General features: G+C 42.6%; 1 protein-coding gene across 5 annotated transcripts in view; it reads right to left on the reverse strand.

Moving 5' to 3' along the window:
• Nucleotides 1–1914: 1914 nt before the first annotated feature.
• The window catches only part of KIF13A (kinesin family member 13A), a 111136-nt gene continuing 99539 nt past the window's right edge, over nucleotides 1915–13511 (reverse strand). For 3 of the 5 annotated variants that reach the window (XM_062617986.1, XM_062617988.1, XM_062617987.1), the window contains 4 exons: nucleotides 12531–12682; nucleotides 11904–12008; nucleotides 5434–6532; nucleotides 1915–3362 (listed from right to left, as the gene is read on the reverse strand). In XM_062617986.1, coding sequence (XP_062473970.1) covers nucleotides 3076–3362; nucleotides 5434–6532; nucleotides 11904–12008; nucleotides 12531–12682 — 1643 coding nt within the window. In that variant the 3' untranslated portion in view covers nucleotides 1915–3075. The remainder of the gene's footprint in view (nucleotides 3363–5433; nucleotides 6533–11903; nucleotides 12009–12530; nucleotides 12683–13511) is intronic. The other 2 variants (XM_062617990.1, XM_062617989.1) reach the window with 1 other exon arrangement.

Below are 13511 nucleotides of genomic sequence, written 5' to 3' on the forward strand. Positions count from 1 at the left end.
CCTCTCTGTACAGTTACCCACAGACAGAGAAGGATACCCAGAGGCTGCTCCTGCGCTTCTTTCATTACACTGCTGCTTCTTACTGCTTATGTCATGGCAGGATGCAATATGCCACCTCCAGTTGCAAACATGAAGGAAGACAGTTGCCAGGGAACATTCAAGATGGAACAGTACCAATTAAACCCTGTGCTCACGCTCACTGGGCTGTACCAGCTGCTCTCCCAGAGCTCTGGCTGAACCCACACAATGCATGTATGCTTGAAAAAACACGTAAATTCAGAAAACCAAGAGGAAGGCCAGCATGATCTTACCATTATAATTATCATGATAGTAATCAGGCAACACTGAGGTGGCAGGTTTGTTCCGGCAGGTCAGATGGAGGAGGGATGGGCTCTGCTCTATGTTATGCAGTGTTATAACTGGGGTTGGCTTGTTTTTTTTAGATTGAAGTCTTAGTATGGATTGTACACCCTGCATCTTAGACAGTGTACTTCAGATGCTGATTAATAGTAAAATAAACCAACCCCAAACCCAACAAACCAACAACGAAAATCAATTTGCAGTTGGATTATCACCACAGTTTTCTTCCACTAATTACAAAGTTCAAGACAGCAAACTACTAGTCTAACATTACTAACATTAGTGCTTCTGTTCACGCACCACAGCTTTGAGGAGCATATCAACTAAAATGCTTGCATTTTCACATTACCCCATTGCATTTGTTAGATATCCCCTTTCTAACTTTAAATTAACTAAGGGCAGAGCATGTTAATATGTAATGTTTGCAAAAGTACAGGTCTTTTAATAATAAGTCATGATAGCACAAGTTACGCAAAATGGGTACAGCATGAAAGGAGGCTTGCTTTGGTTTCCTTGGCATGTGTAGATTGTATACCCCAAGCAGTATAATCATCCCAGTGTTTCCAAAGCAATCCATCACTCATTCTGTATTCAGAAAGGTCTGAAACCATGGAAAGCCTAGCTCAGCTGATGCTAACCTGGTGTGAACACTGAATCTTTGCTATCGGAAAATGGCCACATCAACTCTCAAAGATGTTTGTAGTGGTCTTGGACAAATATGTTTATGCAAATGTGTGAAAAATGCACGTTTTCTGAAAAGCTTTATAAAAAGATTAAAGTGACATCTAAAATTGATTTCAAGCAGTGGTGTTGGGTGTAGACACCTGGTAGTGTTCTATGATCATCTGTGCTTGATAAAATACTTCTGCACAAGTCTTTTGTATTACAGCAATTTCCTCCAGCAGAGGTATTGTTAATGCAACTCTAGGTGGACACCAGAAGTATTAAATGTTCTGCAGAGACAGTCATATCACCAAAATCAATTAACATGTAAGAATCATGTAAGGCTCAGAAGAGCCAAAAGCGATGTCAAGGGCAAGCACGCTATCTCCCCCTCTCCTTTCACTCCTCCCCCAGCACATTACCCTCCTAGCTGCCAACTGCTTTCTACTCAGCAGAGGCATTGACATATTTAGCCACAAGGCTGTCCAATCCACCTCCCAGGAGCTTGTCCCGTGTCCCCTTGACCCACATAATGTCATTCTCTGGCAGAAGCTCCCCAACTCTGCTCCTCCTCCTATGAAGGACAGGGAAAACAGCAGGTGACCTGTATCTACAGGGGCTGCTATTCTCCTCTTAGGCTGCACAAACTGGTCAGTGTGGAAACAGATGAATAACCAGCACCCAGTCTTCTACTCCAGTCATATCATTCTCCAGCACTTTTACAAATGACTTTACATCTTAGCACCTCCAGCTAGAAACAGTGTGCTATTTGACCACGAGACCTCACTGTACCAAACACAGGCAAGGCATTTTTTTTTTAAATCCCAAGTAAACAGTCTGTATTCTAACACACAGTAGGTCTGTACCAATTAAATACAGTATGGCAGTATATAAATTACAGTTCTTTACAGTAAATAGTAAAATACAAGAGTCCGCTTACTGTACACAACAATCAAAGAAAGAACAGCAGCTTTTCAGTAAGGTCCCAGGTATCTCAATCATTCACTTGCTAAGAAACAAAGAACAGATACAGCAGGCCATTCACTTCACTCCTTTTTTACCGTGTTACTTTACAAATAGCCACAACACTTGTACAGGCATCTACAGTATCTACATGTGGAACAACCTTTTTAGGAATTCATGAGCACCAGACATAAATCCCTCCATCATTCCCAATATTAAAATAAACTTTACAGATTAAAATTACTTTAGCAGGTTCTATTTCAGCTTGATAATAACCAGCAAGTAACAAGTGCAAAGTTTGCAGTCATGATCCATTTACTGCTTCTTTGTTTCCCCATCCCCCCCCCACAAATAAACCAACCCCCTCCTCCCCCAAAAAGCCCAAATGTTGTCCTCTCACACCCTTGCAGTAATACTGTTCCTGCAGTCAAACTGCCCAGCTGGCTTATGTGAACATATGAAATGCCAGACATGTAGCCTCAGGCATTGTTAGTCATTTCAATCCAACGCCAAGTCAGCACAGTGGCAGGCCTCTAGGAAGACAAAAAATACGAAGCAGTTGGACATTTCAGTGTGCTTAAACACGGAACGTAAGGCTGCACGGTGCCCGGTGACTAAAAGAAGCATGGCACCATGTTACCAGTTAAAACATTTACAATAGAAAGATAGAAACAGTAAATGTGTCAGTCTAAAACAAGTTCTTTGGTAATTAAGAACAGCAAACCATAGCTTCCCCCCCACCCAAATATGGATTTACATCCTGCTTTTTCCACAATAAAATATTTTTTGTTGTTTAAAATATATCTTCCAAGTTGTTGTGTATCAAACAGTCCAGTACCTCAGTTATCTACAGGTCAGCTTTAACTGTATTTTAGTGTGCAGCCATATCTGCCCACTGGCAGAAAAACTATAGATACACAATCATATATATATATAATATATATATTATTTATAAAAAATTAGAGAATTAAGTCAAGGACTCTAGAGAATACACATTCCATATGGACAGATTAAAATGTACAATAGCTTCAAAAATCCATAAAGTTTTCTACACAGTGATGCGTGTAGTAAGTGCAAAAATACTGCAGTTTAGTTAATCCAAGATTTTCTGTTCTCCTGTTTCCTAGAAAAAGCAGAAGCTGCTGCATCTCCCGAATGGCAGAGGACCTCTCCTCCTGTTTTAGGAGTGGGTGATGAGCCTTGAAGAGCAGAACTTCTCTGTTTATCTGAAGTGGAAGGTGCCTGAGACCGTGAAGTGCTACTCCATTTCCTTACGGAAGCTGGTGCTTTGCTGAGGCGCCCAGGACGAACAAAGACACCGTGTCGTGGTTTGCAGTGAAAGTACTCTCTGCCTTTTACAATTCCATCATGCTTCCCTTCAATGAAAACAAATGCATGGAATTAGTTGTTGGTGTTTGGTTTAGCATGTACAATTGCAGCCTCGAAGTGCAAAGACCCTTGGTTATAGAATCACAGAATAGTTAGGGTTGGAAACGACCTTAAGATCATCTAGTCCCAACCCCCCTGCCCTCACACTAAGCCATCTCACCCAAGGCGCTGTCCAACCTGGCCTTGAACACTGCCAGGGATGGAGCATTCATAACTTCCTTGGGCAACCCATTCCAGTGCCTCACCACCCTTACAGTAAATAACTTCCTCCTTATATCCAAACTAAACTTTCCCCGTTTAAGTTTTAACCCATTACCCCTTGTCCTATCGCTACAGTCTCTAATGAAGAGTTCCTCCCCGGCACCCCTATAGGCCCCTTTCAGATACTGGAAGGCTGCTACGAGATCTCCACAGAGCCTTCTCTTCTCCAGGCTGAACAGCCCCAGCTTTCTCAGCCTGTCTTCATAGGGGAGGTGCTCCAGTCCCCTGATCATCCTCGTGGCCTCCTCTGGACTTGTTCCAACAGTTCCATGTCCTTTTATGTTGAGGACACCAGAACTGCACACAATACTCCAGGTGAGGTCTCACAAGAGCAGAGCAGAGGGGCAGGATCACCTCCTTTGACCTGCTGGTCACGCTCCTTTTGTTAAGTTTCTCATCAACCCACATCTCCAAGTCCTTCTCTGCAGGGCTGCTCTGAATCTCATCTTTGCCCAACCTGTAGCTGTGCCTGGGATTGCTCCAACCCAGGTGTAGGACCTTGCACTTGGCATGGGCATCAGCCCACCTCACAAGCGTGTCGAGGTCCCTCTGGGTGGCATTCCTTCCCTCCAGGGTATCAACAGAACCACACAGCTTGGTGTCATCGGCAAACTGGCTGAGGGCGCACTCAATCCCACTGTCCATGTCAGTGACAAAGATGTTGAACGACACCAGTCCCAACACCGATCCCTGAGGGACACCACTCATTCCTGATCTCCAGCTGGACATTGAGCCATTGACCACAACTCTTTGTGTGTGGCCATCCAGCCAGTTCTTTATCCACCGAGTGGTCCATCCATCAAATTGATGTCTCTCCAATTTAGAGACAAGGATGTCGTGTGGGACAGTGTCAAACGCTTTGCACAAGTCCAGGTAGATGACATCAACTGCTCTACCCCCGTCCATCAGTTCTGTAGCCCCATCACAGAAGGCCACCAAATTGGTCAGGCAGGATTTCCCCTTAGTGAAGCCATGCTGGCATCTGTCACACAGTCAAGACTATTAATGCTGAGCAATGAAGCCAGATGCATACCATACACTAGGGAGAACAAAACCTGGAAAGGAGGCCTTGAATGTGACCAAAAAGATGATTTCCCCAAATACTGCTTTGCTAACTAACAAAGTTTAAAAAAAAAAAAAAATCAAATGTTTGTTCATTTTACAAAATAAACTATCATCAAAGCCAATTCCTTGGAAGGCCTAAAACTTCACCGCCAGAGAAACTTCTAGTATCAGTGTTAGTATCTATTAAACTACTAAAAACATAACATCTTTTTCAAAGATCTGAAGCATTTCTGTGGGAGTTTCTAAACACTTGCAGAGCACTCACTTTTTCTGACCCTACTGACCTGGAGTTAAAGTAAACCTGTGCTCTGTAACTGAAAACTTTCCCCAGTGGGGGGAAAAAAAACCATAAATCTCTGAAAGCCACAAAGAACAAACCTGTTTGACAAGCAATGGCCATTGTTAGTACTGCCCGTGGACATGCATGTTGAGTTGAAAAACAGATCTGCCAGTTTTAGGCTTTGCATGTTTTTCTGATCTATAAAAATAGCTGGGTACCAATGGGAACTCCCACAACATGCAAAAGCATTATTCTGCATAACATGAGAGCAAGAGGGCTTTAAGATAGTTAAAAATTAAGCCAACCACCCCTCTAAAAAGAAAGTCTAGAATGGGGTGTATCAGATACCAAGCTTATATGGAAATGGAGGTACTTTCCAGGGCTGAACAGCATATGATGGCAGTACATTAAAAACAGATTGCATTGATAATCCAGAACATATTTAGTCTTACCCAGCTGAACATTTAGTTCAACTCCAACCCAGATTCCAGCTGAAAAATCCACCGTTCCAACATATCTCACTGTGCCCATCTTATTACTTCCAACACAGACTTGTTCACCCACAGCCACCCAGCTAGGCAAGGCATGGGCTTGATCTGCAGAAGCACCTTCTTCACCATCAGAACCATCCATGTGGTCCTTCCCAATAAAATCGTCTACAGAAGCACCAGGGTCAGTCTCATGCTCTGAAGTCTCTTTCACCAGTACAGAACAAAGAGGGCTCTCCACCACAGCTGCGTGCCGGCTGCTGGCTGCTCCTGCCATGGAGCTCAGCTGGCCCATGCTCTGCTCCTCGCCAGTGCCTCGGGGTAGGTCTGAACAGCTCACACCATTAGAAGACACAAGGGAACCCGACTGTAGGGCTGTCAAATGGTCAAAGTCCTTCCCATCTTCGACGCCCATGAACTCCGTAAAGGAATGATCTTCCAGAACATCCATCACGTGCTCAACTGTTGCTTCACGCGCTGAAAACTCAATTGTACGAGTATTTTTGCTATCTGAGGAACTTAACGCTGAGAATGAGCCAGCTCTGGGGAACTGCTGAGAGTCTCTGTCAGTGGCATTGAGGGACAGTGGTACTTGTTCCATTAAGGCACTGTTTTCTTTCAGTGGTGACACAGGTAACTTTTCTCTCACTAGCTCCTTTTCTGACTCTCGACATTCCTTGTTCGAGGAAAATCTTAACTCATGTGCAAGAAATGATCCTGAGGGATCATTAGAGTCCAGCTCCTTCATGTGACTGGCTAGCTGGTCTGTACTATCACTACAGGGAGCAAGCATGTCAGACAGAGTAGCATTAGAGGCACTGTGGGAAAAGTAGCCACTAGTAATACTGCTAGTGGTGGGGCTGCGGGATACCTCTTTCTCAAGAACTCGTGAACTCATGAAGTCTGATTTAGAAGAAAACCATTCCCTGTTCTCCAGGCTAGCATTGTAAACACTGAAGTCAGCAAATTCCTCCGGGACATAAGGCCGGAAATTTTGAAAACTTTGTGGACTTATCAGCTTCTTATTTATGGCCTCCAACTCACTGTCCTCCTCCTCAGAGTCCTGCAAGAGAAGAGAGAGTTTCACGGGATTAGGAACGTAGGACAGTAAAGTTTCCAAAATAAACTAACCTTCCTTGATTGCTTTTCCTTTCTGAACAGGCAGAAATATATTCCTTTAATATTCTTTAGTTGAAGAATGGAAGGCAGCTCTTGAAGAGCTGCTGGGAACACACCCTGTCTACACTATAGCTTGTTAGAAAATAAAGATAAATTCTAAACAGTTCAGAAAATACAGAGCGGTAAGTTTTGGCATGAGGAAAGCTCACAGCATGAAAAAGTGCATGTTATGTATTTTCATCATGCACAGTTTTTTAAAGCCACACATTATAAATTCCCCTCCCTCAAGATTCAGACTAATTCAGCCTATGGAGATATTCTATGGAGCTAACTGACCACCTAACAAGATAAGCATGAATATGAAGGGAAGAGCCCTTACAGGGTCTCCCCTGCAATCCTAATTATTAAAAACTATCCTGCACAATGGGATTTTCTATTAATCTGAGACCAGTGAGACTAAATAATTTTGCTTACCCCCCAGCTATTATAGCTGAACAATGGTGTAACAGCCATTCATATAGACATTCACCATGGCTGAAAATGAAGGCAAAAGGATCAAATACTACAGAAAACCTTCAAGGAAGCATTTGTGTGCTTATGCGTACATGTTTGGAGGGAAATAAGTGACACTAATCAACCTGGCAGGGTTCAGAGGTACCTCCCTGAATTTCCCTTTGATAACAAGCAGCAATGCACTGTGACCAGCCCACAGGAGTGGTTTTCACAGGGTCCATCTGAGGCCAAGGACTTCAGCCTGTCAAGATGCAGCTGTGAAAAAACCCAGCAACATGGTTGGGCTGCACCCCCATATAAAACACTGCAGCTAAGACTCCACATGGATGGGTTTTTAAGTACTTCATCTCTCATATAAGTATTATGTATTTACTTATACATATATATGCATATATAAACATGTGTGTACGCACACACACATATATATATTAAAACTGGTTTATGGCAAATTCCTACTATAAAGAATAGTATTTTCAAAAAAAAAAAGAGAAAATTGCTAAAGTAGTTAAAGTTCAGATGGGAACTTGTGTGCTTTGTGTCCCTTGTCTCATGTCCTGCCACTGGGCACTACTGAGAAGAGTCCACCTTGTCCTCATTTCCTCCTATCATGTGTTTTTATGCACTGATAAGACGGCCCTGAGCCTGGTGTCCTAAAGGCTGAGCAGTCCCATCTCCCCCCCAGCCTATCCTCACATCAGATGTTCCGAGCCATTAATTATCTTTGTGGTCCTTTGCTGGACTCACTTCAGTAATTGCCTATTTTTAAAGCCACATGTTATAAATTTCCCCCCCCCCATGACTTAGACTAATTCAGCCTACTGAATGTAGCCTATGGAGCTAACTGACCACCTAACAAGATAAGCATGAAGGGAAGAGCCCTTACAGGGTCTCCCTTCATATATTTTTCTATACATACAGTATATTTCTATACAGTATATTTCTTGTACTGGGGAGCCCAGAACCAGACACAATAATCCAAATACAGCCTCACTAATGGTAGTAAAGAGCAAGTATCACCTGTTGGTGACATCCAGTATACTGTTGGCCGCCTTTGCTATAAGGGTGCATTGCTGGCTCATGGCCAGCTTGTTGTCCAGAAGGACCCCAAGGTACATCTGGGCAAAGCTGCTCTCCAGCCTATAAGCTCCCAACAGGTACTGGTGCCTGGCATTATTCCCCTCCCTGCTTCCCTCCAGATACAAGACTTTGCATTTTCCCTTGAACTTCATAAGATTCCTCTCTGCCCAGTTCTCCAACTTGCTGATGTCCCTCTGAATAGCAGCACAACCCTCTGGTATATCAGCCACTTCTCCCAGTTTTGTGTCATCCGCAACGTGCACAGGGTGCACTCTGTCCAGCTATCCAGGTCACTAATGAAAGTGTTGAGCAGTACTGGCCTCAGTACTGAGCCCTGGAGTACAATGCTTGTTACCCATCTCCAAGAGGACATTGCCCCCCTGATCACAATCCTCTGGGCCCAAGACATTCAGCCAGTTTTTAATTCACTTCACTGTCCACCCATCTAACTTGTACTTGTCAGCCCATCATGATGACGTTACAGGAGACAGTGTCAAAAACTACCGCAGTCAAGGTAAAGTTGCTCTGCTCTCTCTTCACCCACCAAGCTAGTCACCTTACTGTAGAAGGCAACTGAGGTTGGTCAAGCATGCTTTCCCCTTTGTAAATCCATGCTGACTACTCCCAGTCACCTTGTCCCTCATGGGTTTGGAAATGCCTTTTAGGAGGATTTTCTCCATCACCTTGCCAGGGACAAGCAATATTTCCTCTCAAAGCTCCTCCTGAGCTTCCCGATTGAAATTCCAGAAACAGCAAATTTGGGTTCCTAGAATTCCTAACACACGGGGAAAAAAAGGAAGCTGCCTTGTACTACTTAGGCTATTGGTAGAAATAATGATAAAATCCTTGAAAAGATGGTAAAGAAACTGCAGCTATTTCCTGGGACATAACAGAAAGGGTATAATCAAAAACAGACTTCAGAACTGACAACAATAAGAATGTGCCAGCAAGAACAAGGAGACAAGACTTCACATCAAGATTTAGCAATAACAGAAGCAAAGCAAGCAAGAACACAGAGCAGCTTCCTTACACCTACTTTGTAACAAAGATACTGCATAGTTAAAAACTAAAGTGTCTGGGTTTTCAAATCCCCAAATTATGCCTCCCAAGTGACCTCAAAGATGCCAGCTCCCATTCTACCAATTTAAAAATCAGTGAGACTTATTTAGTGGCTGCACCACTTGTGCTTTAACTTTCATCTCCTGCTAGGAAGATTTGACATTAGCCAAAGCCCCCTCAGATGTGTTAATTACAGGCGTATTCAAACATGCTTAATATGAAAACATTTAATCTGACCTTAACATAGCACAGCATTCTTTAGGTTAGAAAAGACCTCTAAAATCATACAGTCCAACTGTTAACCTAACACTGCCAAGCCCACCACTAAACATAGAATCATAGAATGGTTTGGGTTAGAAAGGACCTTAAGATCACCTAGTTCCAACCCCCCTCCCACTAGACATATTCCACTGTACTCACATATTATATGGAACATGTCCTCATGTCACGGCGCTGTTTTTAAACAGCTGCAATATAACATGCATGTGGAAGTACTGTCTGAAATTTTAGGCTGAACGCTCTATTTCAGGCCAACTGAATAAAAATGTTCTGCTAACTGCCTTTTATTTTTTTTCCTTCCTTTGACAGATGTGTTTTGAATATTCATGAAAAGAACAGATCTCAGAGAATCACAAGAAAAAGTCCAAATATCATTCTTATGCCTACTTAGATGCAGAACACTAACATTAATAGTTAATATTAGCTTCCTGTATCATTTAGTTACTTTACTTCTACTGCAGTTTTTACATGCTTCAAAGATGCAAGTATTACACCTGAAGTGACACCAATCAGCAAGTGATTAACTAGGAGCATGAGGCTGTGTACCCTGGCATGAGAATTTACAGTATTGATTAATAATGTGAAAACTCCACTTTGGATCAGACAGTGAGGAGCTGATGGCTGAAGTTTCATGTGGAGCTGTGACGCTGCCCTGGTGTAATCTCTGAATTCGTTCTGAGAACACTATTCATCCAAATGTGTGAAATGTATCCTCCTGCCTAGTTAGAATATAGATTTGCTCCAGTTCACAAAAACACAGGGTAGCCTTGGAAGCCTACATTTTACAAAGGCTTCCTTAAAGTGATAAAAGGCCCCAGAAGCCACCATCTGGTGGACCCAATACCAAAAGCTGGCAGGCCTATGCAAAGTAGCCACCTCGACTTCTTTCCAAGAGCAGCTGTTAGTTCTTGCCTGCCTCCCTGGTACCCACAGGTACAGGGGACCTATGAGCAGACAGGGGAGTAGATCCAAATGACATATAACTCCATGGTAGCATAGCCATCAGATGGATGGATCAGCTCCCTTGATCTGACCTCCTATGCAACAGAACAAAAAGTTCAGTCAATACAAGGGAGAAGTCAATGCAAGGGTAGAGGCAAGCAGCTGAGAACTGAAAGAACAGCTCTTTCCAGGGCCCTGTTGGCTGCAGTAGGCTTACGCTGAATTAGTTTCATTCTAATTGGAAAAGCCTGGTACAGGACATTGCCCTTTTCCAGTTCTGAAAGCATCTGCTTATCTCTGGAAAGCAGTACAGACAAATGCCTTGGTTAATTCCAGGCGTGCATGGGGTGGGACCCTGTTTTCACTCAAGGGATTAAAACCACCCCAAAGTTGCCAAGGAAATTTTCCTAACAATTTAGTTTCCAAGGGATGTTTATCAACCCACCAGAAGATTTTGTCTTCCAAATACCTTCAATGCTATTTGTAGCAGTGACTCAGTGTGAGTCAGTATGTCAACTACCTTATGGGAAACTAACGTGATTGAGAAGAAAACAGCTGTTACCCAGAACCAGCAGCCAAGCTTCAAATATATACAGGATACTTTTGTGCAACAGCCTACAAAACAGCATTAGAAATGCAAACAGATTTTTTTAATGGCTTGCCTATATGGGAGGAATAAAAGTAACTGTAAAATATGAAGAATCCATCTCTAGCACTTTATGGTAAAAGAGGCCTAGAATACTTATGGGAAACGATTAGAAGTTTCTGGAGTTCAGATCTAAAGCGCTGATTAAAGCAAGTATTTACAGCCATGTTCCAGAGCCCCAAAACAAAGTCCGTGATACAGCAGAAATGATGGAAACCTTTTGTTGAAGCAGCGATGAGAAAAGGATTTGGCAGGTGAAGATTAAAATAAAACCCCTCCACCTCAATTCACTGCCTGAATTATGATGAAGACAGGCTGCAGGTTAATTTAGAGCGGCAATCTTATGAGAAGCTTTTTATAGTGTACCCACACCTAAATGCATGGTTACTTACACCAAATGGGATCATTCCATTTACTCTGGGGTATAGTCACAAAATCTGGGTAACATACAAAGTATATTAGAGTGGTAACATGGTTCACTAAACCACCCTTTACTTGATTGTTTGTGCCCTGTAAGAACTAAAGCAGCCCCTCTCCCACCCATCCCACAAGACAAATCATCTACCAGTTTTAAATGAAAACAACTGTTAGAAAACAACCAACCAAACACAAAATGCAAAAACCCAGAAAAGTTAGTTCCAATGACAGATTGCATTTGAAAGCCAGGCAAGCAACCATTCATTATAACCCTTAGTTTCAATCGATCACAAGTGATTACATCCACATTACACAATTTTTCTGCTGCAGTAGCATTAAGCCCACCACCAGCTCTCATAACAGAAACTGGTTCAAAACTTACAATCTTTTCCTCATGTATGCTATTGCTTTCTACAGGCATGCTGCTGGCATTGCTTCCTGAAGGCACAACACAGCCAGCGCAATGCACCTGAGGTGAAGGCATGCTCTGCAAAGGTTAAGACACATAACACATCACACAAACCACAACACTAAATGCATGCAAGTTAGAGAGGCATTAAGACATGATGAAAGTGAAACACCCATGCTGGCCATACATACAGCAAAATTCAAGTTAATAGGTAGAGAAACTCATGCACCCCTCCCAACAGTGTTTTAGGTCGAGGAAAAAAAGTCAGAATTATAACCACCCTAGAACACTTTCACAGGATTATGTTTTATCTATGAAGAAACACACCAACAACATCTTGCTGGAAAAATGCAGGTTACTATTAATTTAAAATACAAGTACCCTGTAAAGGAGAATACTTACCGAGACCTGAAAAACCACCCCAGTGTTTTAGGTAAAAGAAAACAAACACCAAAACCCCACACATACAAAGAACAGTGTAATTAATTTTACCAGAGAATGACAAAATTCTATTATAACAGATGCATGCTGCAAATGATTTGCCAAGCACACAAAACCACTCAATCTCCTTTAAAAAAGCAGGTGGTTTTCAAAGATTACCTCTTGACTAAGCAGAGGTCGGCTTTCAAGGGGGGTCTTCCTTTTATGTTCCTCTTTCACTGGCATTAAGGGCTTGAAAAATTTTGGTGGCTGAGGAGAAAATGCTTTAAAAGGGCTGGCCATTAAAGCATGGGAATTCTCCGCTACAACACCTAGGTAAAAAAGCAATAATATTGTATTTCAGTTCTTCATATCTTAAATGCAGGAGCATAGTTCAAAACAACTGAAGGTTAAGCCATGCTTTTGCAAGTTGCTGCTACAGAAAAATGTCAGTATTTTAGTATTCAATCACTGGCCCAAGCATGAGAGAACCCAGAGCTCAAGTGAGGGGAGATTACAACCTGCTGAGAAACCTGGAAACAGAAGGAGAGCAAAGAGCAGCAGTGTCTGCACCCTCCTTTCTGAGGCTCCACTACTTCTCATTTTCATCTTGGTCATAAAAACAGTAGGAAATGTCTTTGAAACTGGAACTGACAGCTCTTTGCTTCCTGACCCCGGGCCACTGCAGTTCTGCCCTGGAACCAAGACAGCAATTCTGCATGACCAGGATGATCAAAAGGAAATTACAGGCAAGGAAGCAATGAATAAACTCACAGCCCCACTTTATTGCAGCAGTATCTCTACCTGTATTGCCTGATCAATTGACCTGAAGAAGACAAGGCACCTGTGACACACTGACACAGCAGAGCAAATATCCAAATCACATAAAGAACCTGCAAAAGGATCCTCCACACTTTGACAAGAGCATCTTAATTTTCAAATTCACAAAACAACAGCAGCTCCTTTTTCTTCCCCCTTCACACACAGAGCCCCTCCCCCCCTAATCTCCTTCTACTGTTTTCATTCACATTTAGCTCATTCTTCTGATCTCCTCTTGTATTTTTGGATACCCCCAACTTCCCATCCTTTCCTGGATGTCTTTATATAGTTCTCCCTTTCACCCTACTTCCAGATTATGTTTAGATACTAAAGTAAGAAGCT

Source organism: Pezoporus occidentalis, unplaced genomic scaffold (assembly GCF_034315485.1).
Source record: "Pezoporus occidentalis ecotype Australia unplaced genomic scaffold, CSIRO_AGI_Poc_V1 ctg2, whole genome shotgun sequence".
In the NCBI taxonomy this organism is placed as follows: domain Eukaryota; kingdom Metazoa; phylum Chordata; class Aves; order Psittaciformes; family Psittacidae; genus Pezoporus; species Pezoporus occidentalis.